Source organism: Podarcis erhardii (assembly GCF_964252035.2).
Source record: "Podarcis erhardii genome assembly, chromosome: 2".
NCBI classification, from domain to species: Eukaryota; Metazoa; Chordata; class Lepidosauria; order Squamata; family Lacertidae; genus Podarcis; species Podarcis erhardii.
Window position 1 is genome coordinate 108954015 of NC_138498.1, and position 17537 is coordinate 108971551.

The 17537-nt window shown below is 49.3% G+C and overlaps 2 protein-coding genes across 3 annotated transcripts in view; one reads left to right on the forward strand and one right to left on the reverse strand.

The window, feature by feature from the left end:
- The window catches only part of LOC309336669 (uncharacterized protein), a 74232-nt gene that overhangs the window by 10330 nt on the left and 46365 nt on the right, over nt 1–17537 (reverse strand). The gene's annotated exons all lie outside the window — the stretch shown is intronic.
- LOC309336848 (uncharacterized protein) lies at nt 976–17513 on the forward strand. 2 transcript variants are annotated; one of them, XM_081853271.1, is made up of 3 exons: nt 976–1511; nt 8372–8492; nt 15526–17513. In XM_081853271.1, the coding sequence occupies exons 2-3, from the start codon at nt 8405–8407 to the stop codon at nt 17028–17030; spliced, it is 1593 nt and encodes a 530-aa protein (XP_081709397.1). In that variant the 5' UTR covers nt 976–1511; nt 8372–8404; the 3' UTR covers nt 17031–17513. The 2 variants fall into 2 exon arrangements, with proteins under 2 accessions (XP_081709397.1, XP_081709398.1); XM_081853272.1 differs by having other exon boundaries at nt 976–1481.

The window sequence follows — 17537 nt, forward strand, 5'->3', positions numbered from 1 at the left end:
CTTTCGGCCTCAGAGCTCCCCCGCAGGCTGAAAAAGTTTCCCCATCCCTGGGCTAGACTAAGGCTGTGTATTGTTCATTCCACTTTTTTGGAAGTTGCTCTTCACCTTTATCAGGGCAGATTTTTTTTTGTTAAAAAAAGCACTTCTTCACACAGCGCATAGTTAAAACCATGGAACTGGTTCCTGCAGAAGGAGGTGGTGGCCACCAAGTTATGCAAGAGGCTTGATGAGATTTATGGAGAAGACCTATCAGTGGCTGCTAGCCATGATGTCCCTATGATCTGCTTCCACAGCTGGAGCCAGAAGCCGCAGGAGGGAAGAGGAATCGCACTCAGGTCCTGCTTGCAATTGATCAAATCGGTCAGTCGCTTTATGTAACCCAGGGCAACATCCTAACTACAACAGAAACGGAGAGGTGACAAAATTATAAAATCGGGAAGGGTAACCACTTCCTCACCCCTTTCAAATTAAGTCCCTTCTCCAGTGGGTGGAAGATCATTCAGGGGCCAAGCATAGCTCAGTCGGTAGAGCATGAGACTCTTAATCTCAGGGTCTTGGGTTCCCACGTTGGAGGAAAACACAGGAGCCAACTCCTAGAGGCCGAGGTCCTTCTGGTTCCCCCCAGTAAAATATTTGAGGGGGTCGCCCCCCTCCCTCTTTTTTGATAGGCATTGCCGTTCAAATGGTGTTTGCGTGCCATGTCTTGTGATGCGGGATGGGGGCCTACCTGGGCCCCAATAATTTATTCCAGTTGGCACCCCTGTGCGAAAGATTCCTGCATTGCATGGGGGTTTTGGACCCTCGTGGTCCCTTTCCAACTTTGCAATTCTCCGATTTCCCTCCAGCGGTAAGGATTCCTCAGAACGCACCGAAACCGCTCGACTTCTAGAACGCGCCCAACGATCTAGAACGCGCCCAACGATCTAGAACGCCGACGGAGATTCTTTTTCCACTCTCCGCGGGGGGGGGGGGGCGGCACCTTTTTCCTTCGCGGGAAAACTCGCACGGGCAGGTCGAGAAGAAACATTTTAAGGTCACCGCTAAGGAAACTCCGATGAGAGCAGCCACCAGTCCAGAAGACATAAATATAGATATATTCCAGATAGGATCGATCGATTTATTTATTAAAGAGAGCGAGCTCTTCTTCATCCACCCCATCTTTCACCCACGCACCCCAACCCAACCCCCTTGCTGCAAGAGCCACTCGCGATCCCGATCTGGGGGTCCTCGCCCAGTAGAGGGCTCCCCTTCCCGCTGCCAGCCGCCCGAGCTGCGCCCTTCTCTGCCGCCGCCGCCGCTCGCCAGCCCCGCACCGAGAGAGGCGGAGTTTCCTGAGTCAGCCGCCGCTGCACATCCGGATTAAGCTGAAGCGGCGGCTGCTGCTGCTTCTCCTCCTCCTTTACCCCCCCACCCCACAACACGCAGCAGGGACGAACCCCCCCCCCCGGCCGATCTGCAAACTTGCCGGATCCGCGCTGCAGGTGACCAAAGGCGAGGATCCCCGCGGAGAGGTGAGGGAGGGGCTGCGCGCGGGATCGAGGCCTGGAGGGATTGCCGACTAATTGGCCCTGATCCCTCCTCCTCCCCCCCGCTCTTTTTTTTTTTGTTTGTTTCACGGTGGGGGTGGGTGGGAGGGAAGGGATGGCGAAGCAAAGCCCTTCTGCCGGTTGAGGGGTGGGGAGCCCTTTAAAGGGGAGGAGGGGGAAGCGATTAAGCCTCGGCCCATTTTGCTGCAGGGGGTGGGTGGGACTGGGAACAAGGGCGAGCGCCAAATTGGCCGCCGGGGGGAGGGAGAGAAAAGGAGACTTGATTATTTTCTCCACCTCCTTAGAAGATCAATGGCCAAATCGAATTGGGCTCCTGCGTCCTCCTGCAGTGGAATCGGAGCAAGCAGTTTCCCAGCTGTCCCTATAGATTTCGGGGGTTAAGGCCCGGATTTAGTTTTCTGGGTAGCCTCGTAAGCGTGTTGCAGCAAGCACAAAAGTTTTAATTTGCAAGCAATCCGGGTTTTCTTTTTTCTGTTTCGTGGTAGCCGAGCGCGTTCTGTTCATCCGCACGCAGAGACTCCTAGCCCTTTCTTGTGGGTTACTTTAATATGGGGGCGGCGGGGGGGGGGGATAAAACAGCGTCCCTGCCCGCTTTTGTACCAGAAGTTACGCCCACCTTTGTCATGTTAAGTTTTCTTGCTTGGTATCTAGTCTTCGCAATGCTACTGCTTCCAGGAATTATTAGTAATTCTTACAAGATTTTTGAAGAAGCGATTTCTTACATGGCCTTGGGCGTTAAGTTCTCAGGGGCCCTTACGGTATGAGCACAGCAATTTGAAATCTCAGAAATTAACCAGTATCACATACTGCTGTATTTATGCTTATTGCAATATTATATTTGCACTTGTATGTGTTTTTAAAAGTTGCTGAGAGTGATCCCTGAGATGCTGCAGGATAGCTCAGTTCCAACAATAAAATTCTTATTCTATGTTCAGAAGTAGCCAAGTTTGCCCCATGCTAAAGTGTTAACGCAAGAAATTGGCAAAGTATGAAAACATGCAATTTTTTTAAAAAATCCAATATTGGAAAAATACTTATTAGAATATGAATTGGAAGAACAGAAATGGTCTTAGCATTGGGTAAAATATGGAGGCACATTTCCAGTTATTGTAGTCCAGGATTTCCCAAACTTGGGTCTCCAGTTGTTGTTGGACTATAATTCCCATCATCCCTAACCACTGGTCCTGCTATCTACCGATGATGGGAGTTGTAGTCCAACAGTTGGAGAGCCAGGTTTAGATGAGCAAGGGCACTAAGCCCCTGGATGTTTTTGGGCTTCCAGCTCCTATCTGCCCTAGCCAACCTAGGCCAGGGTTGATGGGAGTTGTAGTTCAGCAACATATGGTGCACGACCAGTTAGCTACCCCTGCTCAACAGTCTATTATGTTGTATCAAAATCCACAAAAACGTTGTGCTACATTATGTCCTAAGCTTTCCTGGAGGAGAGCGTGTTTTATCAAATGATGCCTCTAATGTAGTGGTTTCTGGTATACAAAAGCTCATGCCTCGCTAAAGCAAACAAATTATGAACAAAGAACTTGCAGCACCTTGAACAATAGTATTATAATTACGGCTTCGGCGTGCACAGATTTCTCCATTTTTAATCTGCTTTTGAACCCTTGCAGTGTAGGACATAGCACCGTTTGGACTTTATGCCTTGAGTTGCCCTAAATATCTCGAGCTGGACCTTCTGAAGGTGAACTGCATAAGGCATCATTTGCCAACCTGGTGCCCTCCAGCTGGTCTTAGACAACATCTCTCATCAGCTCCAGCCACCTGGGAGTTGTAGTTCAAAACTCCTGAAGGGAGCCAGTTTGGAGGCAGGGCGGAATCTCTTTAACATGAAGCATCACAGTTTCTGGCTGGTTTTTCACCCCCTTTTTTATTTGTGTTTTTTTTTAATTAAAAAAAAGCATTCCCTCCCAATCTTGGGAGAGCTAAACTGCAACTGGTCTCACACACCCTGTTTGTAGACTCTTTACCTGACTAACCAATAGCAGATTGCACAAGAAATTAGCAATCCAAATAAGTATTGCCGCTGTGCAAATAAACATGCTCCGGATTGGGTAATAGTTTGTGTGTGGCTCTCCAACCCTGTTCTTATTTTTTTCTCTGCCTTTTGATATTCCACCCTTTTGTACATATCAAATTAAAATCAGCAAGAGGTCAGCTTTCAGATCTGCTGGGAGAGTTATTATACCCACAGGGAGTTAGAATCCATCAGCGATATTCATCAGCGAGGTGCTGTTGATGATAAATATTCCTCGTTTCTTCCAAGGGGCTGAGGGTGGAGTTTATGGTCTCTTTTCCCCTTCCACCTCTTCATACCAACCCTAGCCGAGGAGAGTGAGCTCATACTTTGGGTTCCAAGCTGGGGTTCAAGCCTAAATCACATGCTCTGCAGTTGCTGTGACTGGCCTGGTGCACTGAATGCTAAGCTTGGGTGTGGGAGCTGTGGGTTCAAATCTCTGCTCAGCTGGGAAGCTCCCTGATTGGTTTGGGACGTAGCCAATCACAGCCTGCGTAAGCAGCAGAAGGGAATCTTCTAGACTGGCAATAGGGAACCTGTGGTCTTCTATATCTATCGCTGGGACTCCCAGCAGCCCCTGTCAGGGTGGCCAAGGGTCCAGGGATGATGGGAATTGTAGTCCCCATCAGCACCTGACTCACCACAGATTCCCACACACCTCTGTATTAAGAGCAGGCATAGGCAAACTCCGCCCTGCCAGATGTTTTGAAACTACAATTCCCATCATCCCGGGCCACTGGTCCTGTTAGCTGGGGATGATGGGAATTGTAGTTCCAAAACATCTGGAGGGCCGGAGTTGGTCCATGCCTGATTGAGAGGATCAAACCATCCGCTTCTGGGTCTGCACAACAACAGGGTCCTGTCATGCAGGTAGAAGATTCCAATATATGGCAGGTTTTTTGGGTGGTGGGTACTGAGGGGATGGAGAATGGCAAACTTGAATGGGAGAAGGTCCAGAGTTTGTGACTCTGAAGGCCCCAATGTGCTTTAAAAATGAAATTTAAAAATTCACATTACTTCTGGTATTGGAAGGTGAAATAAGCAAGACTTGGGACGGCTTTTATTACTTGAAGAGAGCTGCAGAAATTCCTATGCAAAAGCCACAGTGCAGAGAATATGAGCAGATTAAAGGTTTAGCCAGGCACTGTTTTTGGAAAGAAACTGGTGGCCCCACTTTTGTGGAATTGGACAGGATTTTCTGAGACCTTTTCCGCTCCCTGTAGAACCACAATCTCCAGGGTTTCTTGGGGGGGGGGGGCATGGCTGTTGAATTAGTATAAGCTCCGTAGTGTAAACATCCTTAAAGAGCAGTGAAGCCTGTTCTGTATTGAATCTGGCCGCCATGGAAACCAGGAACAGTCCAATGAGATGGATGCCTGCAAAAGGGCTGGAGCTTTGCAAGCGCTTCAACAATGGGGCATGGGCAGTGGGCGGCATTTTAAATGTAGTAGAATTTTTCTCTGGGTATTAAGTGGGGCAGCTTGGTGTTTCCACCCCCTTTCCTGCCCCTATCAGACTCACAAATGGCGCTGCTATGTTGCAATTGCACCGTCCTGAGTTGCCAGGCCGATGCAGCATTCGGCTACTTAAGGGTTTTTCTTTCTTAAAAAAATAAATCAATCATTTAATGTTTTGTACGCTGCTTTTCCCACGGTGGAGCTGAGTTCCAAAAGCCTCCCAAGAAAACAAGCCATTATAATTTTAAAAATAAAACAAAACAGCATCTCCTAATACGAGAGAAAGATGCACTTGTGGAAGCACAAAACGCAAATCCAAGTTGGTCACATTGGGATGTGTGTCGGGAATGCCAATGGAAAGAACGTCCAGCGAACCACCCCAAATGCTTCCTTTGAGGGTGAGAGAAAGGAGGAGGTGCTAAAAACAGGCTCTCAGCTTAGGGGGCCAGCAGCCTCTTTTCTCACCCACTGCAGCCAGTTAAGCACCAGGCGAAATGCACATCAACCCCATATTTAACAACAAGAGTCTGGAGGGGGAAAGCTTTCCAACCTGGTATATACATCACCCACCTCCCTCCTGTCTCCTGTCTGGGGTTATTGGGCAAGATCCACAGGAACAGGACTCTCTCACCCTGGAGAATGAAACTACAGTGGTACCTCAGGTTACATACGCTTCAGGTTACAGACACCGCTAACCCAGAAATATTACCTCAGGTTAAGAACTTTGCTTCAGGATGAGAACAGAAATTGTGCTCCAGCGGCGTGACGGCAGCAGGAGGCCCCATTAGCTAACGTGGTGCTTCAGGTTAAGAACAGTTTCAGGTTAAGAACAGACCTCCAGAACGAATTAAGTACTTAACCCGAGGTACCACTGTATCCCCTTCTCCCTCTGCTGGTGCTCCCCCCCCCCACTATTTCGCTTCAGGCCAAGGGAGCCGACGTTTGTCCACAATTTCGAACACAGCACCCATGCAGTGGCATAGCGTGGGGGGTGCAGGGGGGGCCGGCCGCACCGGGCGCAACATCGGGGGGGGGGCGCTCGCTGCCTCCGGAGTCGCCGAAGAGCCTCGGGCGCAGGCTGTAGCAGAGCCCCAGGTCTCGCGGAACCGACGAGCTGTGCGCGCGTCTGGGCTGAAGGCGTCTGGCAGGCAGCGGCTCTCAGTGCTCGCTGCGCTCGCCGCATGTCAGGGACGCGAAGGGCAGCCCCTCCTCACAGCCCCGCCGCCGCCGCTGCTGCAGCGGCTGGGCCATGTTGCATTTTCCTCGCCTCTCTGCCCTCCTCCTCCGGGCAAGCGGCGTCGTTTGGGTAGCAGCGCCAGCGGCAACTCGCCTCAGATCACCTGACATGGATCCGCCGCCGCCGCCGGGCTACCTTACCGTAAATACCCCAGCCCAGGCGGCAGCAAGAAGAAGCTGGCAGCGGTGGCAGGTTAGGGGTTAGGGGTGCAAATTACTTGCCTTGCCCCGGGTTAGGGGGCGCAAATTACTTGCCTTGCCCCGGGTGCTGACAACCCACGCTACGCCGCTGCACCCATGCCCCCACCGTCCTTAGAAAACCACTTAATCCTGATTTGATTTGGAGGTGTTCGGTGTGAAGAAACAATTGCAAAACCTTTTTTTTTTTTGCAATCTGAACGTTAAATCAGAATCTGTCAAGGTGTATCTTCCTGGCATTAGTTGGGTACAGTGGCTGGTGGCATGTCAAGTGCCATTCCTGCTGGAGGTTTCCTTCCCTTTGGACGTTTAGGGAAGTTTGAAAAAAATCAAAGCCCCAATAGATTGCAACGTGAGACGGGGCCTTTTCTGCAGCGGCACCCTCAGCTGTGAAATTGCCTTTCAGAAGGAAAGGCAGCTAGAGCCACATCCCTCAGCGCTGTATAGGCAGGTGGTAAAAACAGCCTTCTTCAGCATGGCTTTTCAGTGGTTTGCTCTGCTCCTTTGAAGCCTTGAGGCTTTGATTTTTGCTAAAAGTATGTGTTTTCCAGTTTAGTTTTTGCTGCTTTATGCAAACCTCACTGAGGTTGGAAACTGCTATAAGAAAGTTTAATAAATAAATTGGGTTGTAGCCCATGCTAGTCCTACTCAGAGTAGACCCACTAAACCATCAACTTGCATTCGTTAATTCCAATGGGTCTACTCTTAGTAGGACTCAGTTGGATCCCACTTGTGTGGAGGGTGGGGGCGTGGGAGAGATCCCACGGGCCTATGCTCTGTTAGAGACTGGGGTTTTTTTTGGCTTCCACTCTTGGAATTCTGGCTATGGGTGAGTTTGTAGAGCATATTTATACAGTTCACAGAATCACAGAATTGTAGAATTGGAAGGGACCCTGAGGGTCATTCAGTCCAACCCCCTGCAATGCAGGAATCTCAGTGAAAGCATCAATGGCAGATGTGTATGTGTGTTTATTTTTGAAAAAGTCCTACTTCCAGACCTTGCAATGAAGGTGTGCCGGAGTCGCCATTTGCCAAATTCCAACTTTTCCATTTGTTGTAAAAACACCTTAATTTGGTCCTTTCCTGGGCCTCTCAGAATAACAGTGCTATGTACGCATATAACACTTCTTATCATGCCTGTGAAAGAAGGCAGGGAGTATATTTAAAACCCAGCACACCTGCAGAGGTTGCAACACTGTGTACTGAATCCAGTGGAAAGGCCTTTAACCAGGCTGTCTCCTCTTGTCCATTAACCTGCTGTTGGCTGGTGATTTTATGAGGAAAGAAACCTGTTGCTTCTCCTCCTAATGTTCTCTAAGGCATAGCAGGGGCCCGATGTGGGGAGACCTGTGGTCCTCTGAATGGATGCCTTTGGACTCCCAAGTCCCACCAGCCCCCAGCCAGCACAGCTAACAGTCTGAGATGATGGGAGATGTTGTTCAATGGTCTCCAGAGGGTTGCAGCTAAACCACCCCTAAGTAGTAACGGTAAAGGTTAAAGGACCCCTGACCATTAGGTCCATTCGTGGCTGACTCTGGGGTTGCGGTGCTCATCTCGCTTTATTGGCCGAGGGAGCCGGCGTACAGCTTCCGGGTCATGTGGCCAGCATGACTAAGCCGCTTCTGGCGAACCAGAGCAGCGCACGGAAACGCTGTTTACCTTCCCGCCGGAGCAGTACCTATTTATCTACTTACACTGGCGTGCTTTCAAACTGCTAGGTTGGCAGGAGCAGGGACCAAACAATGGGAGCTCACCCCGTCGCGGGGATTCGAACTGCTTGACCTTCTGATCAGCAAGTCCTAGGCTCTGTGGTTTAACCCACAGCACCACCCGCATCCCTACCCCTAAGTAGTCCATTCCAATAAAGAGGCAGATGTTGAATGGGTTTCATTTGTTGTTGGTAGGTGCTGCTGGATTCCTGAGAACTCTTTTCTGCCATGGAGCCGTGGGTGTACCTGGACCCGCGACAGAGGGCACTATATCGAGATGTCATGCAGGAGAGCTACGAGACGCTGATGTCTCTTGGTAAGAATCCCATTTCCCTTCCGCTTTGTATCGGTTCTCCTCTTCTGTTCGCACTTGGTTTTTCTCCTCTTTTTTGTGTGTGCACGCTATAAAGAAGACCTCTCTTTGCCTCCCCTGAACAGCAGCTATCACTGATAACATTTTCAGGGAAGTGGTGTTCTTTGTCCTGAAAAAAAGGTGGGTGGGGGGGAAAGCAGTGGGAATCTCCCAGAAAGAGAGAAAAAAAGCCACAAGAGACCCTCAGACTCCTTATTCTTAGATGAGAATGGCCTGAGAGATTTGGCAATTGGACCCATAGCAGAGGCAAAATCTCATATGTGCTGTCAGCTGCCCAGAGTGGCTGGGGAAACCCAGCCAGATGGGTGGGGTGTGAATAAAATTATTATTATTATTATTATTATTATTATTATTATTATTATTATTAGGAAGCAGAAATCTACCAGGTTACAGTTTATAGTCACAGTTGCACGCGTTTTAAATTCCCAGGGAGCAAATGAAGAACTTGGCTGGGAAAAAGACACACAGCTTTCCCACCTCAAGGAGCTAATGGGGTACAAGCACAAAATTTCAGATAGTGAGGTTCCGACACCAGTTTTCTGGGCACCCAGCTCCCCATTTGACAGGAGCTCCTCTCGTCTTGCCTAGGGAAGCTCTTGGTTTTGCATTACGGTGGTACCTCGGGTTAGAGACGCTTCAGGTTACAGATTCTGCTAACCCAGAAATAGTACCTCGGGTTAAGAACTTTGCTTCAGGATGAGAACAGAAATCGGGTTCCGGCGGTGCGGCAGCAGTGGGAGGCCCCATTAGCTAAAGTGGTGCTTCAGGTTAAGAACAGTTTCAGGTTAAGAACAGACCTCCAGAACAAATTAAGTTCTTAACCCGAGGTAGCACTGTATGTGCAACATTCCTCCCTAGGGAATAACATTCCAAATAGGCAGGTCCAAAACCTGTCAAACAGGCCGCATAAGCCCAGACGTGTGTGCTTAGTCCCTGCATAACAACTCTCGCTTGCTTTGACACAACGTGCTGGACGTGAGGCGTACGAGGGCTTCAGTCAGACCTCTCCCCTGGCTGCTCTGCCCGACTTGAACAGGGAGTTCAGAAACCCCCCCCCCAGCCTAGGGATGGGGAGCCTGTTCCGACTCCCCAGATGTTTCCGTCATCTCTGACCACAGGCCATGCTAGAGCATATGGGAGCCCAGGAAACTTCTATCTCTGCCATGGTGCTTCCAAACCATCCCCACCCCCCACATGTTCTAAGTATTGCTGCCATGGGTAGCAGGGCGAGGCCCCCGCCCATGAAAATGGCAGTGGAAAAGCTACTCTGTGCCGGGGGGGCAATTCTCCCCCTCATGCAGTTCTTTCGCCTAATTCCCAGAATTAATTTTGTTGTCATTTAGTCGTGTCCGACTCTTCGTGACCCCGTGGACCAGAGCACGCCAGGCACTCCTGTCTTCCACTGCCTCCCGCAGTTTGGTCAAACTCATGCCGGTATCTTCCAGAACACTGTCCAACCATCTCGTCCTCTGTCGTCCCCTTCTCCTTGTGCCCTCCATCTTTCCCAGCATCAGGGTCTTTTCCAGGGAGTCTTCTCTTCTCATGAGGTAGCCAAAGTATTGGAGCCTCAGCTTCAGGGTCTGTCCTTCCAGTGAGCACTCAGGGCTGATTTCCTTAAGAATGGATAGGTTTGATCTTCTTGCAGTTCATGGGACTCCTGAGTGAAAAATGACCTCCGTAAAGTCTCTGGTTACGTTCCAAACTGAAGGACTCGGCTTCTAACAGCAGTATCTTCTGGGTTTCAGTGCCAGCAAGAAGTTGTTCCAGGAGCCTTAGCTGAGATTCCTGCATTGCAGGGGGTTGGAATAGATGACTCTCGGGGGGGGGGGGGACCCCTTCCAGCTCTACAGTTCTATAAGCCTAACTTGTCAGGACTCAGGAGCTGAGCCAGTGCCTGCCAGTACAGTGTCAACACAAGGGAAGGATACCTTTCTTGGTAATGTGAAAGCACAGAAGGATGGACTTTGGCTCCCCGCCCCCCGAGGCTGGCTTCCATACCTCACCTGTGTAACAAACGTAAATCTGCCCTTATTCCCTTATGGGGGACACAAGAGCCCTTGTAGAGTCCTTTGCAGGTTCTCCATCAGTCAGAGAAAATAACAGAGGCAAACCAGAGAATATTAAGGAGCAAAGCAGCTAGTAAGCCTGATCTTTACTGAACTGTTGCAACAGGGTGCCCCCTTCACACGCAGAAGGAGGAGGACCCTGAACAAAGGTGTGCCCGCCCTTATATAGACATTTTAAATTGCCCGCCTTGGAGTCCAAGACTACCCTCCAGATACATCATACCTACATCACAGAAAGGGCGGCCTACAACAGAAATCTGAGTGCTTTGTTTACCTCCTGTCTGGCAGGTTACCTCCACCGATGGAGAACCTGCAAAGGACTGTATTAGGGCTCTTGTGTCCCCCATAAGGGAATAAGGGCAGATTTACGTTTAATACACCGGTTCCAGAACACCCAAGACAACCCGTGTCAGGTTTGCAATCCCATACAACACTCATGGAAGATGCCCCATGGATGGTGTGGAAGTATGGATAGGGTTAGGGTGCTGAGTCGCTCAGTGCCTCGGCTTTTATCCCCCTTCTGGGCCTACTTGTGCAGAAGCAAGTTCCACTTTTGTGGGGGTCACTTTTTGTAAGGACCAATTGTAGCCGCAGGCAGAGCAAGAAGCTGCTGTGAGATCTTTAGGACTTTTTAAAGATGCATCTTGTCTTGTGTGAAATGTACGGTGCTCCAGTTCTAACGTTTGAGAAGACAGAATCCTAGGTATGAAAAGGCCTGCTCATTAAACTTGGAAAACCTGGCTACACATTCTGTATCATCCATAGGTTTAGGAAACAGGTTTCCAGAATATAATATAATATATAGTGGTACCTCAGGTTAATTCGTTCCGGAGGTCCGTTCTTAACCTGAAACTGTTCTTAACCTAAAGCACCACTTTAGCTAATGGGGCCTCCCGCTGCCACTGCTGCACGATTTCTGTTCTCATCCTGAAGCAAAGTTCTTAACCCGAGGTACCACTGTAATAATATTATATAATATATAATATATAATATATAATATATAATATATAATATATAATATATAATATATAATATATAATATATAATATATAATATATAATATATAATATATAATATATAATATAATACAATTTAATAAAAATTATAAATATAAATTATTGTTAGCATTATTAGCACCCTACCCATCTGGCTGGGTTGCCCCAGCCATTCTGGGCGGCTTCCAACACATATAAAAGCGTTATCAAACATCAAACATTAAAAACTTAACTCCACTATCTAAGCCAGTCTTTCTCAAGCTCGGGTCCGCAGATGTTTTTTGAACTACAACTCCCATAATCCTTGACCACTGGCCGTGTTAGCTAGCAATGATGGGAGTTGTGGTCCAGCAACATTCAGGAATGCAAGGTTGAGAAAGACTGATCTAAATGGTTATAACCCAATAAAAATTGAAGAGGCCTCTCTTTCTGTTCAGCATTAAACAAAGCACTTTTTACTCACTTGGCATAACACAGAACCTCTTCACTGGGCATGTAAACTTGGGGGGAAAAGTACCCTATACTTTCTGCAACCCTTTAAGGAAGCAGCTTTCTCTGGCCATCAAGGCTTCCATAGCACCTGGAACCAATTTGTCTGCTGGTTCCACAACAGTGCTGAGAAATCAAGCACAGGTTCTTCCTTCAGCTCCTGTTACTATTCTTGCCACTTGAGGATCCATCAAGCTTTCTTTTCTAATAAGAAACTGGCCATTTAATGCCTTTGTTTCCCAGCTCTTTCCCCCATTTTCTGCCTGTGGATCACCTACATCCCTGCTGTTATCCACAGAGATTTGGAGACAGTTTGCATTTCCTTTACCTTGGGGGCATGGGGGGGGGTCGGAGGGTCCTGCAGGGCTAAGAGAAAGGAGCCTGGGTTTGTCTTAAATAGTCCTTTAAGCACCTTGGCTTAAATATGCCCCAGGAGATGCTCTTTAAAGACCCCACCCACAAAGAGAGTGAATGCCCTTTTCAGCCAATAAATTGCCCTTCTCCCTCCCTCAGCTGCCTCCCTGAGAGGAGAGAGGCAGGCTGCTTCAATGGAAGCAAGGAACACAGGGGCTGAGATTCCGGTTTTCTTCTTCCCTGTTCTTCCTGGTGAGTATTTATTTTTTGGAATTGGGTATCGTTTTTGCCAGGTGCGTTCTTTAGCAGGTTCCTGTTTTGCCGTCGTCTCCTATTTCCTACGCCCACCCTCCTCACTCTTGCCCCTTTCCCCACGCTGCCAGAGTCCCAATTTCCAACAACCTTGCATGTTTCACCTTCATAAGAAGCTAAAAGGAACTCTGCTGGATGCCACCTTGTCCAGCATTTTGTTCTAACATGGACCAACCCGATGCTTCCTTTTCTTTTAGTCCCTGGGGGATAGATACCATCTTGGGCCACTTTTGCACTGCATCTTCTGGGAGCTGTAGTTTGCAAAGGGTGCTGGGAGCTGTTAAAAGAGACCCCTATTCCCTTCCTAGTGCTCTTAATTCCCAGAGTGGTTTAGCAGCCAACCCATCCTCCCAGGGAACTCTGGGAATTATCGTTCTGTGAATAGTGCCTCCCCTCAACAACTCTTGGCACCCTTAGCAAACTACAGTTCCTGGAATCATTGGGGTGGGGGGGGAGCCACACCTGTTTAAAGCTGTATCATAGTGCTTTAAATATATGGAGCGATTGTGCCTTTAATTACCCTCCCAGGGACTTTTGGGCTATCTCAGAAGGCCTTCTCGGTAGTGGCGCCCGCCCTGTGGAACGCCCGCCCACCAGATGTCAAAGAGAACAACAACTACCAAACTTTTAGAAGACATCTGAAGGCAGCCCTGTTTAGGGAAGCTTTTAATGTTTGATGTGTTACTGTAGTTTAATATTTGGTTGGAAGCCGCCCAGAGTGGCTGGGGAAGACCAGCCAGATGGGTGGGGTATAAATAATAAATTATTATTAATTATTATTATCTCTTTCACCCCATTTCTTCCTACACCCTAAAGCTCCTTTCTTGGTCACCCTGAGCCTCCTTGGTCCCATTTGTTTTTCCTGTGCTGCAAGATGCCTGTCTCTTCTGAGTCCCCTGCCCTTATTTTTGTCCAGAGTTCCAGAACTCCTGTATGCCAGTCTTTGCATCCCAGACATTTTGTGTGTGGAGTTTTTGCGTCTGTTCCTTGATGCAGTTCAGCTGTGGGGTGCCTTTGGCCCTCCAGATCTTGCTCAATCACAACTCCCACCATGCCTGGCCTGAGCCAGGTTTGCTGGGACTGATGGGAGTTGTAGTTGAGCAACCTCTGGCGGGCCAACGGTTCCCCCACAACTGATAGTGATGGTTGATGGTGATGTTTCTGTTTTTAATGCAGTGGAACTGGGAAAGACGTTCTGCATACATTTTGCAAACCGCTCTCGGGTGTTTTTTTTTACCATCAGACCTGAAATGAGATAAATAAAATTAGTATTATATGGCACAACTATAGCACTTCATATGTTGGAGAGCTCTGGACTTAACCACCTTTTCTGTTTTCTTATCACATATGCCCATCCCTTTCTTCCTGTTGTTATTAAAGTCGCCTGTAATGCTGCACAAAAATAAAAAAATACTTTGCCTGCAGCATTTTAAAATAGACACTTGGGAGAAAAAGTAATTAAAGTGGAAGTAACTCTTTTTTACACTCCCTCCCCCCAGTCACCCTGACTTTTTAGTGTTAAGCTTGAGTTTGTATCCTGTTTTTATTTCTTACATTTATATATCACTGTCTCCTCCAAGGAGCTCGGAAGTGCACTATGTTGTTCTCTTTCTTCTCATTTTCTCCTCACAACAACCCTGTGAGGTAGGTTAGGGAGGGAGGGAGAGATTGGCCAAAGGTTATGCCAATGAGCTTCATGGTTGAATGGAGATTTGAACCCTGTTCTCCCAAGTCCTACTCCCCCCCAAGCGGCTTACAAAAAAAGTCAAGATGCTATTAATGCAGCCTTTCTAAACTTTGGGTCCCTGGACATTGTTGGACTACAGCTCCCATCATTCCCAGCCAGTATGGCCATTGGTCAAGGATGATGGGAGTTGTTGTTCAAAAACATCTGGGGATCCAAGGATGTGAAAGGTAAGATAATGCAAAGGCTAAAGACATCTCCCCCCCCCCCGCTGTTTTTTAAAATTGTAGCAGTCAGAATTTCATGTGTTTACCTGTAAAATTGGGTAGCAATAAAGGGAACTAATTGCCCATGTAAACTGCTAATGGGTTAGAGTTGATTGATGCTTTACAACTAAGGTGTGACTTGGCTGATTTTACGGTTGCTATGTTAATGCTTGTACTGCATTCCTTTGGGGCAACTTCTGGATAGTTTATTCTCTAAATCTCAGGGTTCAAGGCTCACATTCGATAAAAGATTCCTGCATTTCAGGGGGCTGGAATAGATGACCCTCGGGATCCCTTCCAACTGTACAGTTCTTTTTAAAAAATAACAATTATGCTTTTCAAGTTTATACTTTTCACTAATTTTACAATCATATTAACATTTCAGAGCTTGACTTCCTTCTCCCTCTTTCTGCAGTTCCTTAAATTTATTTTTAATATCTTCTGCCTACCTATCCAAACTTACTTAATTTACTCATTTATGTGGGATGTAAACCTCAAGATTCCCACAATTTATTCATCTACTTTAAAAACATACTCTCATTATAAAACAGCAGGTTATTACAATAATCCTGCCAATCATCTTATCTGTTTACAAATTATCTGTAAATATTCAATAAACCATTTCCGTTCTTTTATATATAAAAAAGTTATCTTGATTTCTTATTCTTCCACTATCCAACTGTACAGTTCTACGATTCTATGGAGGGGGGTGTTGCTACATTTCATCTGCAATCAATAGGTGTTACTATTATAGAAATTATAGAATTTCAAACATTTTGGCCTTCCTAAGGTGGTTGCCTTGTTTTCCAGCTGCAGACAAGCTGCTGAACAGTAACAACAATGAAGAGGAGGAAGAGGAGGAGGACGATGAAGAGGAGGAGGACGAAGGGCCCGAGGAGCTGCGGCCAGGCACGTCTCAAAGCACCCCCAGGCGAGTCAAGCCCGTGATGCGCCGCGCACCGCCCAAGCAACCGCCGCCGCCGCCACCTCCCCCCAAAATCATCCCGGTGGTGAAGAAGGACAAAGCGACTCAACGAGGGCATGCGCTGAAGAAGAGCCTGGAAAGCCGCTGCTCGGACTGCACGAGGAGCCTGCATGCGCCGCCCCGGGGCCGCCAGCGGAGCGAGGCCAACGCAGCGCGGGAGAAGCCCTTCCAGTGCTCAGACTGCGGCAAGAGCTTCATCTGGAGCTCCCACCTGGAGCGCCACCGGCGGATGCACACGGGCGAGAAGCCCTTCAAGTGCCTCAACTGCGGCGAGGCCTACAGCCAGAACTTCCACCTGCTGCAGCACCGCTGCTCGCAGCTGATCGAGAAGCCCTTCAAGTGCCCCGAGTGCGGGAAGCGCTTTGCGCAGAGCTCGGCCCTGGAGAACCACCGCAAGGGCCACACAGCCGAGAAGCCCCACAAGTGCGCCGACTGCGGCAAGTGCTTCATCTGGGCCTCCCACCTGGAGCGGCACCGGCGGGTCCACACGGGCGAGCGGCCCTTCAAGTGCCCCGAGTGCGGGGAGACCTACAGCCAGAGTGCCCACCTGGCCAAGCACCGGCGCAACCACATGGGAGAGCGGCCCTATAACTGCCCGGCCTGCTGGCGCAGCTACGCGCTCATCTCGGAGCTGGAGGAGCACAAGAAGACCCACCTGGGCTGCGAGGACTGCGGCAAGGTGTACCGCAGCCGCCAGACGCTGATGCGCCACCAGAGGGGCCACCACCGCGAGCGCACGCACCTGTGTGAGGAGTGCGGCAAGGGCTTTGTGTGGGCCTCCCACCTGGAGCGCCACCGCCGCGTCCACACGGGCGAGCGGCCCTTCCCCTGCCCCACCTGCGGGGAGAAGTTCGCCCAGAAGGTGCACCTGCTCCAGCACAACAAGACGCACTCGCACGCGCGGCCCTACAAGTGCGGCGACTGCGACAAGCGCTTTGGTGACAGCTCGGCCTTCCTGGCGCACCAGCGGGGCCACGCCATGGAGAAGAACCACAAGTGCCAGTACTGCGGGAAGAGCTTCGCCTGGAGCTCCCACCTGGAGAGGCACCAGCGCATCCACACGGGCGAGAAGCCCTACAAGTGCCCCGACTGCCCCGAGCACTTCAGCCAGACCTCGCAGCTCTTCAAGCACCAGCGCTGCCACCTGGGCAAGAGGCCCTACAAGTGCAGCGAGTGCGGGAGGAGCTTCGGCACCACCCTGGAGGTCATCATCCACCAACGGACCCACTTCGGGACCAAGCCCTACCGCTGCTCCAACTGTGGGAAGGGTTTCACGCGCCGCGCCAACCTGCTGAAGCACCAGCGGAGCCACGCGAAGGAGAGCCCCTAAAAAATAAAAAATTAAATATGGAAGAGAGAAGCGGGGAAGGGGGGGGAGAGACGGGAGACGCGCGCCCTCTCCCTCACGTTACCAAACGAGTCTAGAATCCACATGTGGAAGAGGAATCCTTTTTGTACATTCTGCTTAACGGGGGAAGCGACGGTGCAGCTCTCGTGGTGACCCCGGCGGATCTGCACGTGGTTGAGGAATTATTTCGGGGGTTGGGGTGGGGTGGGGGAAAAGATAGCAATGGAAAAGAAACACGCGACCGCAGCATATAAGCGAAGAGATTGTAGACACACATACACCTCGATAGCGGGGCGGGGGGAAAAGAGGTTCTTGGAAAAGAAGGCCTATTGAGGTGAAAACCTAGTAACCATGTCCACTGGGGAGTTTTGATCCTGATTTAGAATCCGTATGGGTGTTTCGCTCACCTTTTTTGTTTTGACACTGTGTACGTATAAATATACCCCATTTTTTGGGAAACGAAAAGCTTTACTTGACTCTTCCTCGCCC